General features: G+C 35.2%; 1 protein-coding gene across 5 annotated transcripts in view; it reads right to left on the reverse strand.

The window, feature by feature from the left end:
• VPS45 (vacuolar protein sorting 45 homolog) overlaps positions 1-23,488 on the reverse strand; it is a 67,067-nt gene that overhangs the window by 36,617 nt on the left and 6,962 nt on the right. For all 5 annotated transcript variants that reach the window (XM_033860217.2, XM_033860216.2, XM_073808234.1 and 2 more), the window contains exons 3-13: positions 21,235-21,295; positions 17,643-17,722; positions 16,505-16,573; positions 16,246-16,383; positions 15,697-15,807; positions 13,335-13,469; positions 12,781-12,894; positions 12,195-12,362; positions 2,956-3,114; positions 2,643-2,750; positions 1,720-1,841 (exon numbers count right to left, since the gene is read on the reverse strand). In XM_033860217.2, coding sequence (XP_033716108.1) covers positions 1,720-1,841; positions 2,643-2,750; positions 2,956-3,114; positions 12,195-12,362; positions 12,781-12,894; positions 13,335-13,469; positions 15,697-15,807; positions 16,246-16,383; positions 16,505-16,573; positions 17,643-17,722; positions 21,235-21,295 — 1,265 coding nt within the window. The remainder of the gene's footprint in view (positions 1-1,719; positions 1,842-2,642; positions 2,751-2,955; positions 3,115-12,194; positions 12,363-12,780; positions 12,895-13,334; positions 13,470-15,696; positions 15,808-16,245; positions 16,384-16,504; positions 16,574-17,642; positions 17,723-21,234; positions 21,296-23,488) is intronic.

The raw sequence follows: 23,488 nt of genomic DNA on the forward strand, positions 1-23,488 counted from the left end.
TTTTCCTCCTAATCATTATGAGATTGGTTCTTTCTTGTAATTCAAAGCTTATCCTAAGTATCACTTCTTCAGAGAGGTTCTCTCCATCTAAAGTAGCCTTCCCCACCTCTACAAAGTTACTTTGTAGGTTATTACCCTATTTATTTCCTCAATAGCACTTACCTCATTCAAATTATATTCAAATTTCTTTACTAGTTTACTGTCTGTCTCCTTCATGTAAGTTCCTTGAAGGCAGGTACCTTGTCTTTCCTGTCACTTCTATTTCCCCAGCAGTTCTTGACATACTGAAGGCATTCAAATATTTGTTATATAAAAGGATGAAGTAACTGAATAATTAACTATATATATATTTAGGTAATAGTGACAAATGCCCGCAGATGCTGACAACTGATGAATGTGTGTTTTGTTGGAAGAGCCTCATTTTGAACTTTGTTTGGAAATGAATTCCCCAAATTAGAAAGGTTTGCTCTCATAACTAATCATCCACAATATTCTTCTGGTGGTCTATTATGTCCCTTTAGCAATAAGTAGCTAATTTCTTATTCAATAATTCTTATATGAAATTCATAAGAAAATTAATATTTTTACTTTTATCATGTTAATTAGAAGGCTATTTAAGAGAGTTATACCGTTTTTCAAAAAGCCTCTCAGATAGGTGAATAGCTTTGGGCTGGTTTTCATTCTTACCACTTAGCTGACATTTCTAAATTTTGATGCCAAATGAGTATACTCTCTGAATTTAACCCCAGATGTTCTGCTTCTCAACCTTGGATTTTTAAAAAGATTTCTTTTCTTTTTTTCTTTCTGTTCTGTTACCAAATTACAGAGTTTTTTTTTTTTAAAGGAAAAACGTGAAAAAATATATTTTATCATACAAGAGTTATTTATGTACCTCAAAATATTTTTCTCCTTTCAGAAATTCATTACATTTATAAAACACTATTCTTCCAAAGCCTTAGATTATGATTAGCTAAAATAATATAAGAATTATACCAACAGTAACAATTCTCACATTAATCTATCCAATAGGGTTCAGCTACATATATTAGGCCCTTTATAATATGTGGTCCCAATAAAAAATACACAAGAATATAATTTATAACTAGGTAGAATTTGTGTATATTTAAAATTTCAGGTTGGCCTATGTAAGTTGTTCTGGACAACTTTTGTTTTTATTAAAACTAACAAACCACTGGATTAAAATGACAATTAATTGCTTCCTTCAGTTAATACCCAAAAAGAAAGCCATCCTTTTCTCCTGTGTGACAAAAGGCCTTTGTCACTTAGGTCTCAGTTTATATACTGGCCACATTTGGCAAAGTCCAGTCCTCACCAAAAATAGTAACAACCTGCTCTGGATGGTAATCAAGCAGCAAATCTATTTTCAGCCTTAATGTTTGAAACTCCAAATGCTAGATGCCATGGAACTGAACCTTAAACGGCACAGGTAAACTGGTCTGAAACTAAAGGACAGGACACAGTATTTGGGGTTCTCCAAAACATCTGTTTCTTTATTCTAAAAGAAACAATGTTTCAGGCTTAGTAGGGGAATTGAAATCTAACTTTGACACACGTAAAACCAAAAGAATCTTAGAACTGAAACAACTGGGGAAGGAAGATTAGAATGATATAACCTTTGTCGTAGTCTTTTACATTACCCTAAATTTCCTATTTTCTTAGTGTCTCTGGTTTTTACTATTAATATCTTTGTTATCTTACCTGTCTCTGAGTGTGCTGGGGCCTAGATAAGGATACAGGTTTTCCTTGAGCTTTCCTTTGATGAGATGGTCCAGGGTCTCATGTAAGAAAGGCTGATGCTGAGTATATACATTTTCTACTCCCTAAGACAGGGGGAAATGGTTCTTATGTCATTTTTTTTGGAAATTGCAATATGACAGTTAATGATACTCATATCAGAAAAGGACATGTACTCAATAGAGATTTCACGGGACAAGAGTCAAGCAGGAATTTTAGGAGAATTTTATAGTTAATTATTTTCATCAATTAGAAATGTTCTAATCTTATGAAAAAACTCTGTAATTTAAGGTTAGCTATTATAAAGGAATTTTTAAAATGCAGTTGCTTAAATCCTTTATTATCTCTTCACTGACACCCTTCCTTTTGTGGAAATATTATATGATATGTAGAGCAAATAAAAGGACTATGTAGCAAAGGAGACTAGAAACACTCAGGAAAATGGAAAAATTTCAGGAAACATAAGAAAGGCTAGCAGATTAAAACTCATTTTTGACCATTTTAAGAAAATAGGTTAGTATTTTTAAAAGATCTACAATTGTTTGCTTCATCTTTAATTTCCATCAGAGAAAAACAACCTAACAAATCTTAAACAAATGGAGTAAAATAGCTATGACTAACAGAACTGTCTGCCTTTTTACTCTTGGGTATTTCCTGGAAATATCTCATTATTCCCTTCTCAGCTATTTGGGCCAATGATGATGCGTTCCAATACAGAAAGTATTTAAAGAAAAAGCTTTCAAGAGGATGTCTGCTTTAATTTCATTTAACTGACATAGTACTGGATCAGCAGCAATCCTGAAGTTACTTTGAAGATCATATTCATTCACTCTCAGCTTCAGGGACTTCAACTGTTTCTCATTTAGGAAAGCATAGAGATATCATACCTTCAATCCTTTGAGGAACTGTTTGGTAATAGCCACAGCATCTTTGGGGCTGAAGAGGTCACTTCCCCTGATCCGTTTACCACCATATTCAACAACTGTAGACACAAGCTTTTTTTAAAAAAAAAAAAAAGAGAAACAACCTCTTATTGCTTGTGGAACAGGAAGAAAATAACTTTATTAAGGAAATGAAAACATGAGAGGACAGAATTATACATTTCTGTGAATAAAAACAGTATGACGTCATTTGTCAGAGTTAAGGCTATAATACTAGAATTTGGTTCCTGTTTGATGGGATTAACATAAATCTGGTTACCTTGCGATACTTCTCAGAAACACCTTTATTCCTAAGGTCCATCATTAATCCTGGTAGGCTATTGCTGCTGTGTCGCTCATAATGTAGAGCATAAAGCATCACCAGGCGCGCAGCATCAAACTCGGTCACTTTGGGGTTCTGCAGGAGCCTCTTTACATTCTGAAAAAAGAGAGAACTAATATTTATCCTCCCTTCACTTGGGTGATGTATAATATCTTAGTTCTAATAATTATGGAATGGTAGTGATACATCTGACTAAAATACATGTGACTAAGATCACTACTATGGCAATGTACAAGTCATAGGTTTAGCAACTGTTTCAACTACAGAAAATTAAATGCCTTTTGCCTAAGATAAGAATTAAATAAGGACATAAATTCTCACTGTAATTGCTTTAAGACAAACTATGGTTATTTCCCCTTTTCTTTCCTTTGATTGAGATGGTCCAGGGTCTCATGTAGGAAAGCTTGCAATTTCCTCACTGAAATAAGGAACACATACTATTTCCACCACTATTTCTACCACTTCAATCAATACAGCACAGAAGAGAACTGACCAGTTGACTTGTAAAACTCTACTGCCTTTTTTAGTGTCAGTGACCGACCAGTGAAACGGAGACAATTTGGGAGAATTTTACATAGGAGGACTGGGCTTAATCTCCAAGAAGCATCATATATAACAATATGTCTCAACATGGCTTACAGAGATATGAATATGTAACAGCATATAATCTCTAAACTGAATACGTAAGATCTTAAGAGGGCAGGTGCTGATAGCAAAGGAAGCTAGACAAAATCATGTTTAGGTTGTATCAGTCCTCACATTAAGGGACTTCCCTATACTATAGATTTATATTTATTATGCAGAACAAATTAATTAGAGCCAACAAATACTTTTTTTTTTTTTTTTTTGCGGTACGTGGGCCTCTCACCGCTGTGGCCTCTCCCGTTGCGGAGCACAGGCTCCGGACGCGCAGGCTTAGCGGCCAAGGCTCACGGGCCCAGCCGCCCCGCGGCACATGGGATCCTCCCGGACCAGGGCACGAACCGTGTTCCCTGCATCGGCAGGCGGACTCTCAACCACTGCGCCACCAGGGAAGCCCCAAATACATTTTGATCACTCTATAAGCAAAAGGCACTATGCCAGGCACTGGAGGGGACAAAGAGATGAGTTGGAGACAGTTTCTGTCCTCAGTGAGTTCATAGACAATGGGGTAAAGGGGGATAAAACAAGTATGTTCCATTCTGCTATAAAGTATGTTTCTTAATGCACTTAGCTCTACGAGATTGGTAACTATGGGAATAACACAGAAGGCATATTGGTTTACATGTAAATTTTTCAGCAAGTTAATATTTAGAAAAGATCAGGCACAAGTTTCCTCTTTAAAGAGGAAGCTTTACCAATATGTTAAGGAAAAAAGATGAAAATCCTACAGAAGTGTTTTTTTTAGAAGTAACTGATTTTGTAGCTTTAAGAACTGCTGTGCTTTCCACAATGTTAAGCTATGTGGGGAAAGGGCAAGTGCAAATGAAAAGGATGCAAAGATATTTCTGTGTTAAAAAGCAAAACAAAACAACCCCGAACTGACTGATATTCCCATATCGTATTTTTAATTTTGATGACACAAGTCTCTATGAGAAGCAAATATTTTTGAGACCTTATATGTCGAAGAATAAAACATGAGCCCCAGGAGTAACCACAAAGGATGGTCTGAGTGCATTTCTAGGGGCAAATGCCAGCGAAATTTAACTGTGTTAGCATTTTAATTAGGATTATTATTTTATCAGGGCTCTGATTACAAAGTTATATAGATTTTTCTTTCTCTTTTTTAGTTATATAAATTTTAAGTGATCTGCTTATAACCCTATTTTCCCATAACCTTTGTTTATTTTTAGTGCATGATTTTGCAGAATGTGAAGCTTTTTCAGGAACACATATGTGGTATTATAACAGAAACATATGCATGCAAAAACCAAAAACTGAAAATCAGTGCAATGGGGGACAGGGGACACAAAGTGAAGAGAAGCTCATCTGGTTACTGAGGGATCAATTATAAAAGGTCTTAAAAACTAAATTTTGGAATTAGTTTGAGAGACTGAAAGAGAGGCTATTAATAGGAATATGGAAATCAGAGAAAGAAATGAGTTGGGTTGACAAGACTAGTAAGAGCCTTCAGGCACTTGATTCTGAGGACATAACAACTAACATCTGTATAGTACTCTGTAACTTACAAGATGCATTTACATACATTGTCTTTTTAGTACTTCACAACAACCAGGTCTCATGACTAAGAACTCTTTTCTTCACACTAAAGAGGGACTATGATGAAATGGGGAACCTCCCAGGTAGTTTTCAAGTACAAAGTTCTCTGGGTAGGATTCTTATTGTTGCTTTTTAGGTGAACATTTCATTACCATCATCCTTACAGGATCAAAAAGGAATAAATTTCTCTTCTACAGATTTAAACCCTGCAGTCATAAAATTTTCCTTACCTCTTTTGCCTTTTGTGGTAACGTTTCCACACAGCAGTGACTAAATACAGACTATTTAGAATATTTGTTTAAATGTTCCACTAATTTCTACTATAATATGGAGAAAGTTCAGGATACAAATTAATTATCAAGTAAAAATACACAATTTCATATGTATCTCAGTCAACCTGGCATAAGTTTAAAACATCCATCTGGGATCTCTGTTGTCGCTTTTCTTATAGGCACAATGTTTCATTTTCTGCTCTTGCAGTCACTCTCTTTTTACCTCAAATCTACTCAATTTCTGACTGACCTGTCCCTGTACTTCTAAGCAAATCTGAGATACTCAAGTAACTGTAAACCCACAAAAACTGGTATGGGGACAGTCAAAGACTATTTGCAGTAATCAGTTTATACCCTTCCTATTTGCTCCTTTCTAATTACCTTTCCTTGAATCTTGACTCTTGGCTCTATTTCCCATTTAAAAAATCCACTTCTAATCCTTGAGATTTGGTACTGGTATTTAGAGTCCCCGGCTTGACTCTTAGCTCTCCCTCAATGGGAGGCCTTCTGATCCAATAGCCCAGATCTGACCCAAGACTACGCTGAGTAGAGTACTTTGCTTACTTTTGAGCCCTTAGGACCCAACCCATGGCTCAGGTCAGTGTTCCAGTTAGACTTATCTATTCCCTCATGAAAAGAAACCTGTAGATACAAGCTGAATTCTTTTTCTTTTTCAGCTATATAAGTCCTTGAAGAAGCAGGGCCTTTTTGTCTGCCTGGATCCCATGTTATCCTTTGACTTAATTTTGAACTATTTCCCTCATGGCTACTTGACTCATCAACTTGACTGACAGTGACATACATTATATTAAGATTCCAGAGTACTAACCAGAGAAGAGGAGAAAAAGAATCTGAAAGACTTTAATTACATAGGAGGTATGTGTTACACAGTGGTATTTATATGTTGGAAATATGACTGAATTATATAATGAACTTTTTGGTATCTCTTTTCTTATTAAATTTCCCATAAACCTTGAGATAATCAAGGGAGAAAAGTACACTGTTACATAATAACAATGGCTGAATAAAGAGTGAAACAGAAAACTATTGTCCACTTAAGAAGATGGGATTTGGGCTTCCCTGGTGGCACAGTGGTTGGGAGTCCGCCTGCCGATGCAGGGGACGTGGGTTTGTGCCCCGGTCCGGGAGGATCCCACATGCCGCAAAGCGGCTGGGCCTGTGAGCCATGGCCGCTGAACCTGCGCGTCCGGAGCCTGCGCTCCGCAGTGGGAGAGGCCACAACAGTGAGAGGCATTCAAAAATCTTCCACTGAATTCTAACATTAGTGTAGGCCCAATGAAGGAATAAGAAAAAGAAATGCAAAAACACTATCTTTGAAGGTCAAGTTTCAAAAAGGAGCTAATGTTCATTCAAAAGGCATTGATTAAAAAACATCCTTCTCTTCTGATATTTAGGGATTCTTCCATTATTTTGGGCTGACTACTTTTATACTTTTCTGTTTTCTCCTACCAAAACTATGATATAGCAGTACAAGAAAAAACTTTCATAATGACATGCCTATACTTTAAACCATTGTACAAATTACAGTTGAAGTCTGCAATTAAAGATCGTCCCCATTTTTTTTTGCTTTAATTTAAACTAAAGAACAGGATCTGTACCTTGTTATCAACTATCACAGTAATGTAGTAAAACACTCAATGAATAGCATTATAAGCCAATAGATTAGAACAGCAAGATGAAATTGGTAGAAGTCTTCAACATGCTGATATGATTAAATAATGAGTCTAATCTAACCATTTGAGAGAACAGTGTTATGGGACTATAAAGAGCTTATCTAGGAAAAATGATAGAAAGTAGGTAGGACCCAATTCCACTAACTGGTAAATACATGAGTCAGTATTCTTTTACTTAATGACTAGTCAAATTTAGCTTTGGTGTAGGTCTTCTGCTGGTCAACACTGTTTCTGAAATACTAGTCAAATGATAGTTTAGAGAGAAAAGGATCATTTTTACTCTTAGTTGGTAAAAGTAAAATTGTCAGCTCAATGTGTCCAAGACAATTTTCTTACAATTTTAACGAGAAGCAAAAAAACCCTTCTAAAATCAGGGAGAGTTCCAAGATCATGAGTGAATTAAAAAACATGTCTCGGATGCCATAAAGAAAAGAGAATGTTTTTCTCTTATTGAGAAACAATAATACTGAAAATAGCGATAGTTAATATTCATTGAATGTTGTAAGTACCAGGTACCGTATTAAGTGCTTTACATGTATTAGCTCATTACACCCTCACAAAAATCTTTGAAGTAAGTACTGATATTTCCCCCTATTTTACAGACAAAGAGACTAAGACTTGGAGTGGTTAAGAATCATTTTCAAACCCAAGCCATCAAAGATTCAAGCTATCAGCCACTATTCTATACTGCTTCAAACAGAACTCTTTATCTTCATTTCTTTAATGAATATTTGTTGTCCTTATTACGTGTTATTAATGGGATGATTTGAGATCTTTTACTCAAGGTCAGGAAAGAAGGATATAAAAAGACTAGATCCTCCTTCCAAATGAAAAGCTGTAATATGACAACAAAAGGGGGAGAAATTATTTACTTTCTGAAGATTTTTCTCTTTATGGTATGAAAAAAAATCTTCCTTACTAATCAAATGAGTCTTTTCCAAGGCTATGCATATGTCTCAATGATAGTACACTGCAGTTTGGTTCTAGTGAAATTCTTCTGAATCAAATTTTTTGTTACCCTGTAGGGTAACTGGTTAGAAGTGGCAGCAATTTATAGGTTAAATTTTAGCAATGTATGAGCTTTTTTTGCCTCACCATGATACAGTTACTATTCAATAAAGCAAACCTCATCTTTACTCAAAAGTCAATTCATCGCTTATTATCACCTAAGGTCAAGCCAAGGAATGCTGTAACCCATCTAGGGGTCAGGCCCCTGGCATCTACTCATTATTAAAAGTTCTCTTTATTGATTATTGCTATCATGTTGTCAAAGAAATCCTTTATGATGGGGGAGTCCAAATCAACTGCTCACTGTAAAACCCTAATACCCTGGGCAAGAAAACCTTCAAAAGATAATTTTTAAAAATATAAAGTGGATCACAAAGGGAATTCATATTTTAAAGTATCTGTTTTTCTTTTAAAATGAACAAAAAATAAGATTTCAGGCAAGGAATTACAGTAGCCTTTTCTAACTGCTTTCCATATGGTGAGATACAAATAAAGATACTAAAATTGGCTAGTGATTAAGTTTGGTTCTATTGTTTTAAAGGGAAAAATAAAATGATAAAGAAACATAAGTAAATTTAAATTTAGTTACAGGACACAATTCTGTTTTTACTTAATAAGAGAAAAAAAATCATTTTATTGAGAAAAATAAAAAGTTTTCATAGGAATGCTTCTATTAGGCCCACAAACCAACTATAAACTCTTATTAATAGTGTTGTTTAAAGTAAGTTGGCCAAGTTAAATAGATTGTGATGTATCTTTACAAAGGAATACTATTTAGTGATTTAACAGAATGAGTGTTTAGGTTCTGGTCTGGAACAATCTCTGAGATACACAGTTAAGTGAAAAAGCAAAATGCAGAGCTATGTGTACAGTATGGTATCATCTGAATTTTAAAAAGAGAGAGAAGGAAATATACACACTCATAGAGGCTTGCACACACACAGAATAACTGTAAGAATGCAAGTGAAACTAACAGACTCAGTTTTTACTATGTATCTCTTTCATCAAGTACTTATATTATCTATTTAAGAATTAGAATTTATGATAAACCATAATGGTATACCATAACAATGATATAAAGAATATAAAACAATGTTGATATATGTATAACTGAATCACTTTGCTGTACAGCAGAAATTAATACAACAGTGTAAATCAACTATACTTCAATAAAAAAATAGATTAAAAAAATTCATATTTAATACAACTAAAATATAAAGTCAATATAAAGTCAGCCTAAAAGTTCTTTGTGAAGATTTAAGAACACAGAGATAAAATTAAGTGTTGACAGAAGTACTTTTCATAAATATAAAGCCAATAGCATCTTTATGATTTTCAAAATGATGGTGTTTTCAGAGGAACTCTTGATAAACATTTTTTTTTTTAATTTTTTTTTTTTTTTTTTTGCGGTACGCGGGCCTCTCACTGTTGTGGCCTCTCCCGTTGCGGAGCACAGGCTCCGGACGTGCAGGCTCAGCGGCCATGGCTCACGGGCCCAGCCGCTCCGCGGCATGTGGGATCTTCCCGGACCGGGGCACGAACCCGTGTCCCCTGCATCGGCAGGAAGACTCTCAACCACTGCGCCACCAGGGAAGCCCAATAAACATTTTTAAAAATTAAAAACCAACAACTATCAACATAAATCACAGTGAAGACTTTGGTATAACTAGAGCAACCACAGGTGGGTGAATTTCTTTCTTTTGATTGTACCATATCTTTAAAAAATTGTACTTAGAGGAAGGAAACTAACCTTTACAAAGTACCTACCATATGCGAAGCATTTTATATCTCATTAAATCCTGATAACAACCTAAAAGTTTGAAATCATTATCCCTGAGGCTTGGGCAAAATAAGTAATTTTCCCAGAGAAGCTTTGATACATAGAGATAGGACACAAGCCAGGATAGTCTGTGTTGTTTCCATTATACCATGCTGGCTTTATTTTATAAAGCAAAAGTGCAGCAGGGAAAGAAAGAGACTAAGTTTTAGAATATAGGGTCCTATTAATAAGGAAATGTGCTTCTTATAATAAGTGGCTTAGAAACAGCTATTTCCCAAAGGACTCTCATTCCCAAGTTACTCACTCTCAGTGATACCACGTTTTGCCACTTCTCAGGAATTTTGGAATTATCTCTGATTTGTTCTGCCTTGTTATCCTTATATCTAATCTGTCACTAAATAGTTATTTTCTCCCTTTGAAATGTCTTTCATATTTGCCCTTCTGTACATTTTTACTACTACCACTATGAGTCTTCTAGCCTCTCTGACTTGAATTTTTTTCATCTCCAAAGCATCCTTACTAGATTAAATTTCCTTAAATACTGCTTTCATCATATCAACTTTTAAGTAAGACTCTACACTGGATCTCTTTGCCTATCTCAGCAAGTACAAATCCCCCTTACAAGTGTTTTCATAAACTAGTTCCTGTTTACCAATTCAATTTTATCTCCTATGTCTCTTGCACACCCACTCTCAACAGGTCATGCTGTTTATTATTTTCTGCATAGTTCTGCATCTTTTCTTTGCTGAAATCCTCCTCCAGATTCTATTCATTATTTATGGTCCATCTTAATATCACCTTCTCTAAGAAACTGTCCCTAATAACCTCAAATCTTTAATTATAGTCAGTACCACAATTTTGACTTAATTAAATATTAACTTGAAACACTGCCTAATTGTTACTCATGCTTTAGTTTTGTCTCTTCAACTTATACTGTAAATTTCATGAGGCTAGGGTTTGATTATGTCACTTTTTTCTAAAATCTTCTGATAGGGGCTTCCCTGGTGGCGCAGTGGTTGAGAGTCCGCCTGCCGATGCAGGGGACATGGGTTCGTGCCCCGGTCCGGGAAGATCCCACATGCCGTGGAGCAGCTGGGCCCGTGAGCCATGGCCGCTGAGCCTGCGCTTCCGGAGCCTGTGCTCCGCAGCCTGCGCTCCGCAGCGGGAGAGGCCACAGCAGTGAGAGGCCCGCGTACCGCAAAAAAAAAAAAAAAAAAAAAAAAAATAAAATCTTCTGATAGCTCTCATCATTTTAAGATTAAAGCCCAACCTCCTTTCAATGGCCATAACCAGGCCTCAATCTGTCCTTCTGGCTTATCTAAGACCACTCCTCATCTTATATTCAGCACTGGCTACATTGAATTAGTCTCTGTTCCCTTAAAAAAAAAAATTTTTTTTTTTCGCATCTCCATGCCTGCATTCCCTCTGCTGAGAATTTCCTTCCTTTTCTCTGGTTGGTGCACTTCTACTTAATTACTTGTCCAGAACCAGACCTAATGTCATTGTCTCTAAGAAGCTCTAAGAAGATTCATCCTTAGGGAAAACAGTTGTCCTTCCTTTGTATTCCCATATCCCTTTGTAATACCTCTCGTATAGCACTTATTGCATATATTATAATTCCTGGTTTAAATTTCTTTCTCCCCTACTAAAATGTGAACTTTTTGAGGAAAAGGATGGTATCTTATTCATTTTTGTACCGCTAGATCCTCACAGCACCATGAACATGGAGCAGGCATTCACATGTTTGTAGAATAAACAGCAGATGTTCAATAATAAAAACCTAGAAAATGCATTTTAATATATTATACCTTTAAAATCTTCCTAACAACCTGTGAGATAAATATCATTATACTTATTTAACAAATGAGGAAAATGGCTCAGATTAAGCCAACGGCTCCAGGTCACAAAGCCAGCAGTGGCAAATCAAACACTGAAATTCAGATCTTCTGATTTTAGTCTAGCATTCTTTCTAGTTGACTAGGCTGCCCTCCTAAACACTCAATTAATTGCCTGAACCCTTTGAGATTGCACATTTTTCTTCTACTGTCCCTCTTATCATACATCTATCTTAAATAATACTAATTTGTGTTCTTGTCTCAACTGCCTGTTACTCTGTAAATTCCATGTTGGTTAAAAAGGATTACTTGCCTTTGTATCTCTTGCTCTGCCTGGCACAGTGCCTTACACATAGTAGGTGCTCATCAAATTGGATTGAATAGATACCTGGAGAGCACTAGAATGGTCATTTTGACAGGCCAGTTCTTGCTCAACCTCCGAAACCTCCAGCAGATTCCGCTCACTGACCAACCGAGACAGCTCTCCAACCACTGTCACGTGCTTTGATACAGTCCCAGACATCTTCTTGAATTGTGGGTAATTCTCAACAAAGGCCTGCCATGGGAAAAACATCAATTAGGGGTTCTGTTATTTCTTGATGAGGATAGGCATATATGAAGAAGGAGAAAAAAAAAAAAAAAAAAGGAAGGGATTATTCTTCTGCCCAGACTAAGGCATCTAATACTTTCAATCACATGGCATTTTGTTATGCTTAAGAAGAGAAGAACTAGTATATGTCAGTAGACTGAGTCTTTAAATAGACCAAATATGACTGATGAATGGAAAGAAGTACATGGCTTATTATGAAGTTTTCACTATATTTTTTCCTAAAGAGAAGTATTACAGAAAATAATCTCAAACCAAACAAAAGGAATCAAGGCAGAAATCAGACCCAGAATATTCCAGAAATGCTGCTTACATGAATAGTTCCAAAGTCTTGTATGTTAATCATCCATGTACATGTTCAATTTACCTTCATGTCTGCTATTGATTCTAGTTTTTGCTGTTCTTTTGGTTTCTTCTTCTGAAAGTCTTCCATGAGATTCTTTATGTTGCTACCAATCTCAGCAAAGTTCAGGTACATATTCTGTGAAAAAGGAAGTTGGAAACACAGTTCTATCAACAAGTCTGACTTTCAGACAATTTAAAAGAAGTAAAAAAGAACACTGAATACAGTGAGAACTGAAGGGCAAGAAAATTTCATTATCATTACCAAATCTGGATATTGGCCAGGACACTGGTGATGAATACCATTACCATTTTCACAAAGGGCTAAGGACAGGAGGGAAGTAAATAAATTGGGTTCTAATTTTAAAAGTACAAAACTAAGTATGTGATTACTGTGAAAAAAATATTGTTAAAGGGTCAGAAAAAAGTCTGCCTTCCCTTGAGATGCAGTTTATCTACAGGATGCCTCTATCATCCTTCTACATGAAATCCCCAACCTGCTCTCATTCTAACAAATCAATATTAACCTTCTTACATAAAAACAACTAAAAAAATTTAAAAGAATTTTAAACCACTTACGTTAGCATAGAATTCATCATTTTCGGCAGATAGGACCACCTCTCTCAAGTCTTTACTGATCCCTGGCACTCTAGAAAGATCAATCCGATTGTTGTTTATGCCCAGTAGTTCATGGACCATGGCCTGATATGTCCACTAAATAAAGAATTATGAGAAAAAAAAATTGGTAACTGACAAAACATGGAAATAGTACACGTTCAGAAAAACAAATAAAAACTGACAACATTCTTAGTAACTAGTCTTGTTTACATGGAGGTTCTCTATTTAGCTCAAATTTTATTAATACTTTGTGCCATACTAAGCATTAAGATTGTCATTTTAATTGGTTAAACATCCGACAGTCAAAACGCTTTTAGATCTCACACTTTTGGAAGAAGGGCAGCCAGATTAATATTCCTGATAGAAAGAAAACAAATTAGATCTATCATTAGCTCCAATTTTTGCCTGTGAATTAAGAGTATATTTTTGGCTTCATAGATAGGGCTATATTGGTACTGCAGTTACAAGCTGTACCATTTCCTGTACACTTCTGTGGTTTTCTGCAGCATGAGAAGTGTGTTCTTGCAGATCTGAGTGGTGCTATATTTATCCTGGGAACACTAATATTACCAGAAAAAAACCTTGAGTTGATCAAAACACACATATTCAGAAGCTTGCCTCTGAATCCATTTTACTTTATATTTTTACTTAATATGCATTGTGAAGAAGGACCGGTTTCCAGTCTTACTTATTCTGTAAAACTGGAAAGGAGAAACCCCCAAATTTGCCTTCTCACCTTTTATGGAGAACAGGTTACTTTTAGTCACAGGCCCATTAGAGAAAACTAAGTATTTTCCAGCAAATTACCCTCTAAATCTAGAGTCTAAATACTAGATTTGTTAAAATAACTTCAGAGGTTATAAAAGTAGGTGCTTTATTTCCTAAAATATTTGCCAATGAGTCCTTGAAAAAGCAAGTTTCATTACAGCATTTAAAATAAGTACAACAAAATGCTTTATGCTTCCATAGACAGCATCCTGTGCATGCTTTTGCCATTAGCACATACTTCATAATTAAAATGATGTTTACTTTCTCCTCATTGGATCATGAATTCTTTGAGAGCAGAGACTGTATCTTTTAACCTTTTATCTCTAGTACTTAATACAGTACCTGGCACATAATAGGTCCTCAGTGAAATCTGTTGAATGAATGATTGCTTTTCTTTGGGAAACTAAATTATAAGCAATTATTTTTCTTTCTACTTTTTTATATCATCAAAATTTCTTTAGTTATATTATTAAAATGTATATAAAATATGTAACACATAATATGTAATATATAAAGTTATATTACTTTGAATTTTAGGAATATAAGCTATCTATCATATCATAGAGAAGTTGCATTGCACAGTACAGATTTCCCCTAGCATTAACATTATTATTATAAGCTGGGATGGAACTGAAATATAGACTGTGCCTTTTCCTATAAATTTAAAGTCACTATTAATAAAGTATCTACAAAGTGTAAGCCACTGTGCTTGTATTCACAGAAGAACAAACATTAGTAAGACACAGTCTGCCTTGAAGGAATGTATAACCTAGGAGACTGTGAAAACAATCAAAGGTACAACATAGAAAGTGCAGCATGAGACATAAGATGTTTCAAAAACACTTAAAAGATGTTTCAAGTGGTTTTAAAGGATAAGAATTTTGAGAGGTGAAGATGGGAAGAGAATGTATTCCAAACATGCCAGAGTTCAAAGAGAGGTCACAACATGAATAAAATGATGGCAGGAAATCATGAGGTATATCTACACAGTAGTGGGCTGCAGTTTTCTATAACGTTGAGCCTACATTGTGAAGGCTCATGGATGCCAAGTTCAGGAGTCTGTATTTCATCCAGTAGGCAAATGGGAAACAATTAAGATTTTTAAGCCAGGAGTAATAGGATCAGAACTTACTTTAGTAAAAGTAATTTAACAACATTGTATCCTTGAGATACATTAGAGTGGAGAGAAATTAAAAGTGGGGAATCAAGAAGATGACTATTTGAGGATTCCTATAAGAGATTAGATACACCAGGATAATGGCAATATGAATGGAAAAGAGCAGACACCGGAAAAGTAGAATCTACAGACCCAGAAGTTGCCTTAATTAGGGATGGTGGCAGAAAGGGACAGGAAGGATGAGGCAGAAGAAAGAGCTGAAGATGACTGTGGCTGGAAGAACACTGATACCAGAATGCTAGGAAACACAAGGCAAAAACAAGAATAGCTGAAAATAAGAAGGCAAATAAATGGACCATGTTGTTCATTTCCACATCTGCATTTTGATGAATACCACTTGAAATCATCTTTTCTTTATGCTAACAAAGGGCTCTGCACCTGGTTTAGCAATGGGGTGATGGCATCATCGCAGCGATCTAAAATAAGTAGCAATGGAGGAACCTCAGTCCGCCGGAATTCAAACAGTTCATATTCTTTAGTTATCACCTGCTGTGGGTAAGAGAGAAAGACGGTTTGGTGAACCAATTAGTAGCAGATAGAGATGATATAAATAGAAAATTAATACACAAAAACCACATTTAACAATAGTTTCTTGCACTTTCATATGCCTTCCATAATAGGATTCAAAAGCTTGACAAAGTTTAGTAGCATTCTGTTTAAGGGGTTAGGATTTGAAACTCTATTTTACAAGCGGTTTAATAGGATCAAAAGAAGTTAAGTAGCTTGCAAATGTTTCTTGGGTTAAACCTAAGAATCTTAGCTCTAATTTGTTGCTTTTGGTCTTGAATTACAAATGCCTACTTCCTTGCCAGTAAACCTAACACATCACCTCCTTAGTTTTAGATAAAATATTCCTTTAATTTCTGAAATATGAAAAAGAAATGAATGGTCTTGATGTTTTGGAACTGGAGATAGAGAATGCCATACCTTAACACATTCTGCAAGTCTCTTTGCTGTCTCTGATGAAAGCTGGTAACGAATCATGGGACATTTCTTCAGAGATAAAAGGAGAGCTGTCAGTCCTTGAGTTGCTCTGGATAGTTGGACTGGATCCCAATTTCGACCCTTTTTGTTAAAACATATATTCAGAGAAAATATTTGAATTTTATCTTACAAGTCCAATTACTTACTGAATTAACTCCTACCTGATAAATAAACTTAAAAAAAAAATCCTTTCTTTCCATACCTGGCAGCAACCCAGAATATTGAGGGAAAACAAATGTGGATTCACAGCAATGTAATCACCATAAAATTCCTGCAAACAAAGCACCAAGATTAGTCAGTCATTCCATAAACTCCTAACTGTATCATGCAATAATATTTTTCATATGTGATATAATACTATGTGATACAATCAAATTTAAGGAAATGCAGGTATAAAAGAGAAAAATTGATCAATTAACAATTGAGTAACAATAGTCAATGTGAGGGAATTAATAAGATAATCATAAAATAGTAGCAATAATAATAAATCTTTAACAAAAAAAACCCAAAAAACAAAGTTGTATAAATATACATATCATACTTAAGAAGACTTATCAATTAGTAAAAATAAAACACTGCTAAAGATACACAATGTTACACTCAGTTAGATGAATAAGAACTTTGCTGTCCAGTGTATTCTCATGAGGGAGAATATGATTTAAAATAGGTCATTCTTTTTTCATTCATTTATCACCTAGCGCATCCTCCTGAAAATCCAAAACTTGTTTATTTGCTTCCCTGAGGACGATATTCTTCACTTAGGTGATAAATGTATTCAAACATCTGTGATAATGTATTCAAGAACACTAAAGGGTTTAAGAAGGAAAAGGTAACATGAAATGTTCTAATGTGAAGTATTACATAGAATGCAGAATAAACATTTAGGAGTTGCACGTTTTAACCTAATGACAAATCTGCTTACTACTTCCCAAAGCAAGATAATCACAAACAGAACTTTAATAAACCTCATTCACATCCTTTACTTCCTATTCTCTCCCAATCAGACATAAACTATAACTGTGTAGATGAATATTCTTATAGTATAGCTCATAAAACTAGCATAAGACATACCTGGCTCTGCCCCCAACCCTGTGAAACCGTCCCTACCAATCCAGTACCTTTCCAATCTCCTCATTCCCACTGCCTACTTTAATTCTATTCCCACTCAATTTGATACCTCTTCCAAATTTTCTAAATATGAGTATAGTCTGGTGCAATGCACATTTATTGTGTCTGATCAATAGCTTCCTTTCTTATGAGACAACACCTTCCATATTTTTAGACTCAAATCTTTAGAAAGGGCCAATATAAGATATGTATTAGAGGACCAATATGTTTACCTGAACCTCAGCCACCACTTCCTGTTCATCAGCTTCAGCTAATGACTTCACATCACTCTTGCTGATCACATTACTGAAATCTGAAACAGACATATAGGTTGTGGTTGACTCAGAGGAGATCACCTCTGCTGCAATTAGACATAAATGGGCCTGACAGTTAAAGTCTAATGACTAAGTGAAATTTAGTATACATTGTGGTATATGTCAAACACCTTCACATTGGAATGAACAGCACAAATATGTTTAAATCTGTAAATTCATAATACTTAAAAAAAAAAAAAAGGGAACCACCATTGTAGGCATTGGAGGATGCTAGGGAACCAAATCATTATATTGAAAATAGCAAATACTGGGAAAGAAGTAAGCTTTTATCCTTTTATATGCAAACTGTACCACCAGATAACCAAACGGTAGATGAGGGGAAACTCCTCTTTAAAGAAATTTTCCAGCTAAAAAGCAAAGGAATGATAAGGATAGAATTAAAACACCATCATTTTTTTCAAACCCCAAATGAATCAATGGATGGAACTAGGCATTGGGCATTAACCTCTGCTAGTATCACAGTAAGAGACAATCAGTGGAAGCACACAACACTATCTATGAAATATTCTCGTCAAAAAGAAATCAAATCTGAATCTAATTAAGCCTCTGTATCCAAGTACCAATTTACAAGAACTAGAGGACAGAGGGAACATTTTAAATTGCAAAGAACATGTTAAAGTACCCCATGCAGACGCAATCAGCAAGATCCAGGCTGTGGGAAACTTTAACAGAACAATGTAGTTTCTTCAATAAATAGACCGCATGGCGGTTGGGGTAGAGAGAGGACTTATAGAAGATCAAAGAAACTTAAACAACGTATCAACCAATAGCAATGTGTGGACCTTACTATGATCCTGAGTCAAACAAACAGTGGTGAAAAAAAAAGGCATGAAAGAATTTGAAATTTGAACACTGAATGAATATTTGAATAAATAAGAATTTTCTTCATTATTTGGATATAATAATGGTACTCTTTAAAACAAGTCCTTATCATTTAGAGATGTACATGGAAATATTTATGGATGAAATCATGTGATGTCTTAGGTTATCTTCAATATGATATTGATGGGGGAGTAGACAGCAGTATAGTTAAAACAAGATTGGCCATGGTACGATAACTGTAGAAACTGGGTGATGGGTACATTGGGATTTATTAGACTATTCTGTCTACTTTTTACATATTTGAAAACTTCCATAATAAAAAAGGTTTTTTTTAAATAAAGGAAGGGAGGAGCCTGTTATACAAGATGTTTAGTAGACATAAGAATATACAAAAATAAAATTATTAAAAAATGACATGAGCAGAAGGCCAGTTTTGTGCTAATTAATATAAATTGTGCTAAAAGTCTGTAAAGAATAAAATCACTATATATAAACTCATTTTAGTTTATTTCAATCAAATAAAATTGTGAAATTGATTGCTCCACCCAAGACATTTCAACAGTCCATTTTTCCTAGGTTTTAGTGCTAACTACTTTAACATATATAATTTTTTTTGACTTCATAGATTTACAGCCCAAATCAAACAAACTTTACAACCAGAAGAGTAAATATTAGACTTATTTTTGGTTATTAATCCCAACCACTGCATCAAATAACTTTTCAGAGGAAAAGGGAGTCTTTCATCTCATGATCTATTCAATTTTTAGCTAAGAGACTCAGCAAAACAGTAATTCTGTTAGATGTCCAGATAAATTTGACAGTATGGGGAATCAATCTCTCTCTATATATAAATATATGTGTGTGTGTATGTGTGTCTATGTGCGTCATTGAATACAAAAGTTTTTATACTTTCCTATCCTCAGTACCTAGCTTGTAATCTGACTTAAAAAATACTGGAATGACTGCACACCTATCAGAATGGCTAAAATGAAAAACAGCGACAACACTAAATGCTTGTGAGGATACAAAGAAATTAGATCACCTGTACACTGCTAATGGAAATGTAAAATGGCATAGTCATGCCAGAAAACATTTAGCAGTTTCTTAAAACACTAAACATGCAACTACCATATGACCCAGCAATTGCTCCCTGGGTATTATTTATTACAGAGAAATAAAGACTTACGTTCACACAAATATTTATAACAACTTTATTTGTATTAGCCCGAACTAGAAACAACTGAGATGTCCTTCAACAGGTGAACAGTTAAACAAATTGTGGTACGTCCATACCATGGAATACTACTCAGTAATTAAATAAATAAATAAATAAATAAAAATGAGGACTTCCCTGGTGGCACAGTGGTTAAGAATCTGACTGCCAATGCAGGGGACACAGGTTCGAGCCCTGGTCCGGGAAGATCCCACATGCCGCGGAGCAACTAAGCCTGTGCACCACAACTACTGAGTCTGTGCTGTAGAGCCCGTGAGCCACAACTACTGAGCCTGCATGCCACAACTACTTAAGCCCACGCACCTAGAGCCCATGCTCTGCAACAAGAGAAGCCACCGCAATGAAGCCTGAGCACCGCAATGAAGAGTAGCCCCTGCTTGCAGCAACTAGAGAAAGCCCGTGTGCAGCAACAAAGACCCAATGCAGCCACAGATAAAATCAAATAAATTTAAAAAAAGAAAAGAAAAGAAGGAAAAAAAAGCTTAATTGAAAAAGAAAACCCGTGATTATTAGCCAAAAATAAAACAATAACAAAAACAAAAGTAGGATGACAGAAAAGAATAAAATTGCCTGTTTTTACCTCCTGGGGTTGTTTTAAGGGCTGAATAAAATATGAGAGAGTTCTTATAAACTACAGTGTCTTATCACAAATGTTAATTTTTTGTACCATTATTAAATTGTAGTATATGCGGAAGAAAGTATATATCTTAGACTATAGTTTAAACCCTAAAACTCCAAAGCCTTCAAGTAAACAATACAAATGCTATGAAGATCAATAAGGACATCTAGAGGAGAAAAGATGTAACTTCCAAAGCAGAATGTATTACATTAAAAAAATCCATATAAATTGTATAGTAACCACAAACCCAGTTTATTTCCAGGCCTCCACCCCCTTTCCCCTCCCCAAAAGTTATGCAAATAGGAGATATCTACCTGATGACTTGTACTTTCAAGTATTACATAAAGTTGCAAAGAGAAGTAGACTGTTTTCATCTGGTATGTAAAGTAAATCTCTGCTTTTCCAACAAACTCAAGTATATCCTCCCTCCAAATAAATAAATCAGCTTCTATGCCTCCGTTCATAAAAGTGTAAAATAGAAATAAATATACATACGTTTTTGGCAAAGGTAGAATGTGAAAGTTGACTACTTACAACTTTTGACTTATAAAGAAACTTGAAGGGCAAAGTAAAACTTAACAAAAAATTTGTTTTTAACCTAAGCAGTCTATGATGAGTGGAAATCACATTTAGCTCTCAGAAACAGAACGTTGGTCCAACACTTTTAACACTTTTAATACTTTGAAATGACAAAAAAACTCACCAGACTCTTTCAGTGATGGATTCAATTAACTTACTGATGATATGAAGTACCCAATAGAACATATTAGCTAGGATTTAGTTACATGATTGAACAGGTGAAGTAACATACTTACAAATAAAATATATACTGTATTTGGGTCTTCGGAGCTCCTGAATCAGATAATCCACATTCTCCTAGAAAAGAAAAGAACAAACAAATAAAATACGAGAACTGCTTAAGTGAAAAAGTAATAAATACGTATCATCCACTGATTTATTTAAGTATTTACTGAGTGCCTACTGTGTGCTGAGGTCTAGATTAAGTGTGTGTATGTTGGGAGGGGTGAGGGCTGGGGATAAAAAAGAGCCACATTGAATACAATGATCAGGAATCATGTAACATTAACTAGCTGCATTGCCTTGGCCAAATTAAGATTAAAAAATATAAAGGACATAGATGTTGAAATACAACATAAAATAGATAATAATTCTGCAAATTTGCCTCAAGCTGTTTGTTTATAAATTTTATTCATCTGATCAAAATTCTTATGTGGAACATCAAAATGTGTCTAGTCCTTTAAAAACCAACATTCAAGAGAAAATATAGTTAAATATATTCACTTGGACTTTTAACTAATTGGGACCAGAGGCTGCAGAACTGCAATATTTGTGAAGTATTTGCAAACAGTAGGCTAAGACCTTTTGTATAATTACATTATTTAAAAATAAAACATGAAATTTAGAACTAAAAGTTGATTTTCAAATGGTCAAAACATAATAATTCCAATTACATACGATCATAATGCAGATCTTATCTACTTTTGATACTATAACATATGGTTAAATTTCAGTATAAAGTTGATCCCCAAATTATACATGATATAAAATATCATTTTTGAATGTTAAAAAACCATACATTTCCTTATAGAATTAAAAGTAATGTAAGCAATACATATTGCTTGTTAAATGGGAAAAAGACTTTAAAAACTGTAATTTAAATTTAAAAAACACATTAAAAATTAACTTTATAATGTAATCTTAAGGAAAAATTGTTTTTGACAACACATTTTGAGTTTGAGAGAACATACATATGGCACTGAAAGAGCTTCTCCAATAAAAAATGTTAGGAAATGATAGACTGATAATCTCTAAGATCCCTCCCAGAGCCAAAATTTCATGACTAATATGAAACAATTGGAAACTACTGTATCAAAGAATTAATTGATGTATTAATTAATTCAGGAACTATTTATTGAGTATCCATTATGTGGCAGGCAATGGGGACAGAACAGTGTGAAAATATGCTCTCCTGGAGCTTACTGCTGGCAGGTGAGACATATTAATTAATCACACAAACCATACGAGACTTCAACCATGACAAGTAATAGGAAGAGGAAGATGGTGCTATAAGTGTTTATGAGAGGGGAGTTTGAACTGGTCAGCAAAGCCAGGGAAGATTTGCTTGAGGGAGTGAAAACGTTCCAGGCAAAGAGAAGAACCTGTGCAAAGGTCCTGCGGCATGACGGAATACAGTGGACTGAAAGGTTAGTGTGGCTAAGAGCAAAAGGGGAATGGTTTGAAATGAGGCTATAGAAATAGTAGGAACTAGACCATACAGGGCCTTGCAGGCCACACTTAATGGAGTTTTGTCTTTATCATAAAAGCAATGAGCAAACGTTCAAGGATTTCAAGCGTGGTGACATGGTCAGATTTGTATATTGGAAAGTAGATAATGTACAAGCACTGGAGTTAAGCACATGAATATAAAACAAGAGAACATACAAAATAAGATTGAAATAGTAAAGGAATTTTAAAGGAGGACTCAAGTTAGATTTAGAAGATGATGGCTGAAAACTGACAGAAGGCTAAAGAATCTTTAATCAGGGGAAGAGAACAGAGGACAGGAATGAGTATGTAAAGGGATCATAAAAAGGCCAATCTGGCTGCAGTGGAGGAGCAGAGGTAGGACATAGGAGGTTGAATACATAAGGGCAGACCAGACCAGCTAAAGGAGGGCTCTGAGGGCTACTAAATATAAACTTAATGATGGAAGTAAAATTGAGTCATTAAAGGTTCCTGAGCATACATGTGAATAAAATGATAAAGACTGAAAACACTGATATAAGTATGTATTGGTGGCCCTGAACCAAGATGGTGGAGTAGAAGGACGTGCTCTCACTCCCTCTTGCGAGAACACCAAAATCACAACTAGCTGCTGGACAATCATCGACAGGAAGACACTGGAACTCACCAAAAAAGATACCCCACATGTAAAGACAAAGGAGAAGCCACAATGAGATGGTAGGAGGAGCACAATCACAGTAAAATCAAATCCCATAACTGCTGGGTGGGTGACTCACAGACTGGAGAACACTTATACCATAGATG

Source organism: Tursiops truncatus, chromosome 1, assembly GCF_011762595.2.
Source record: "Tursiops truncatus isolate mTurTru1 chromosome 1, mTurTru1.mat.Y, whole genome shotgun sequence".
Taxonomy (NCBI): Eukaryota; Metazoa; Chordata; class Mammalia; order Artiodactyla; family Delphinidae; genus Tursiops; species Tursiops truncatus.